Source organism: Melanaphis sacchari, unplaced genomic scaffold, assembly GCF_002803265.2.
Source record: "Melanaphis sacchari strain LSU unplaced genomic scaffold, SCAv2.0 Contig19_pilon_pilon, whole genome shotgun sequence".
NCBI lineage: Eukaryota > Metazoa > Arthropoda > Insecta > Hemiptera > Aphididae > Melanaphis > Melanaphis sacchari.
The window spans coordinates 8,484-10,304 of record NW_020270975.1 but is presented as its reverse complement, the minus strand read 5'-3'; the positions used below and the strand labels follow the sequence as shown (position 1 = coordinate 10,304).

The 1,821-nt window shown below is 34.0% G+C and overlaps 1 protein-coding gene across 1 annotated transcript; it reads left to right on the top strand.

The window, feature by feature from the left end:
* The first annotated feature begins 441 nt into the window (after positions 1–441).
* On the top strand, positions 442–1,573 carry LOC112592912 (stress response protein NST1-like). The gene is made up of 4 exons (XM_025337074.1): positions 442–467; positions 536–915; positions 1,077–1,348; positions 1,409–1,573. The coding sequence occupies exons 1-4, from the start codon at positions 442–444 to the stop codon at positions 1,571–1,573; spliced, it is 843 nt and encodes a 280-aa protein (XP_025192859.1).
* The last annotated feature ends 248 nt before the right edge of the window (positions 1,574–1,821 follow it).

Here is a 1,821-nt window from a genome sequence, read left to right as displayed (position 1 = left end):
GTATGTCCATACACAGAAAAGAGCATTTTGAAGTAAAGAAATCATTTTCTTTAAAGAAGATGTTATATCCACATAAATTGTCAAGGTCTTAAAAACGTACAACATACCAAATTTGTGATCAGTAAAATCTATTTTATATCATAAATCGTAATTTAAGAGTGAACTTACCTATAAATAATAAGAATAGCTAAATGCACAATTCTTATTAAACTTAAAATATCATTAAAAGTTTTCTGGCGGCGTAGGGAAATTGGCGCTCCCATCGCCCAGTGTACTTCAATAAGTGCACTGCAATAGCCCTACCCTGACTTCAATTAGTTGGGGTAGTCTGGTCCTCCAGGTTGGGGGTTTAGCGACGGACTAACGACCTGCCCTAGTAAAAAATCATTGTTAAGAAACCTACTACTACTAAGCCTCGGACAGATCTTTTGGAAAATAAAAATGGAACTTAACCTGGAAAACCTGGAGTATTTCGATTCGGAATATGGAACATTAGATCTCTATATAAACCTGAGACACTAAAATGTATTACTAGTATAGTCAAGAAATATTATGTAGATTTAGTTGCCCTTAAAGAAGTGAGATGGCCAGGACCTGGACATCTCAAATCAGATAATATGACAATATTTTACAGTGGAAGCGGTAATGGAAGACACGAACACGGAGTAGGTTTTATTGTAAAAGAGTCCTTAGTAAAACCAGTAAAGAAATTCGAAGCAGTTGATGATCGACTATACTATATACTAATTGAAGGGAAACCCTCTAATATAGCAATAATTAACTGTTATGCACCAACTGAAACAGCAGATAACGATTATAAAGACTCTTTCTACGATAATCTAGAAAGAGTATATGACATGATACCCAGTAGCTACATAAGAATTCTAATTAGAGACCAAAATGCTCAAGTAGGGCGTGAGCATGCTTTTAGACATACTATAGGAAAATAAAGTATGCATAGTGAAAGCAATAATAACGGACTAAGGTTAATCAGCTTCAACGTAAAGAAATTTACAAACAAACTTGGGTATCTCCAGATGGATGAACTAAAAGTCAGATCGATCATATACTTATAGATAAGAGATACAAATCTAGTGTTAGACAAGTGAGAAGTTATAGAGGAGCTGAAGTCATATCATCATTTAGAACCAAACTGGCTAATAGTTGGAAGCAGAAAAAACTAAAAGGTAGAACCCGCCTGAAAATAGAAAACACTAAGGATCGAGAAAAAGTGAAATCATACCGAGAAATACTAAATAATGAACTAATGAAAATACCTCAAAATACAGACCAAAACCTTGAAGAAACTTGGAAAATAGTTAAAGATTCAATAAACAAATCAGCTGAAGTATTTAAAAAAGAATACACATTCAACGGTAAGAATTCATGATTTAATGAACGGTGTAAGGAAGCTATAGAAAGACGTGCAGAAGCAAGATTAAAAATTATGCAAGACCCATCTCCTGACAATATAGAAGAATTTGTTAAAAACAAAAAAGCCGCAAGCAAAATATTGGGACAGGAAAAAAGAGAAGCGGAAAAAAGGATTTATTCAAAAAATAGAAGAACATAGGCTCAACCCAAGGTTCTTCTTCAAAAAATGTAGGAAGGATTTAAAGCTCAAACTCGTATAGTCAAGGACAACAATGGAAACTTGATAACGAATGAAGAAGGCATCATTCAGAAGTTTCAAACGCATTTTAAAAATATCTTAAATGTCGATCAAGGAGTTAGGGAAGAAAGTGTAAATATAATCTATCATACGGCATAACCTCTTGTAGAGTAACCTAACCGCGATGAGGTAAAGGATATAATCGCGAC

Bases quoted from the DNA above. Each gene is read 5' to 3' on its own strand.
- LOC112592912 (XM_025337074.1), top strand. From the start codon at position 442: ATGGAACTTAACCTGGAAAACCTGGA. The intron at 916-1,076 runs GTGAGCATGCTT...ATATACTTATAG, and splicing joins CCAAAATGCTCAAGTAGGGC to ATAAGAGATACAAATCTAGT. The intron at 1,349-1,408 runs GTATTTAAAAAA...GAACGGTGTAAG, and splicing joins CAATAAACAAATCAGCTGAA to GAAGCTATAGAAAGACGTGC.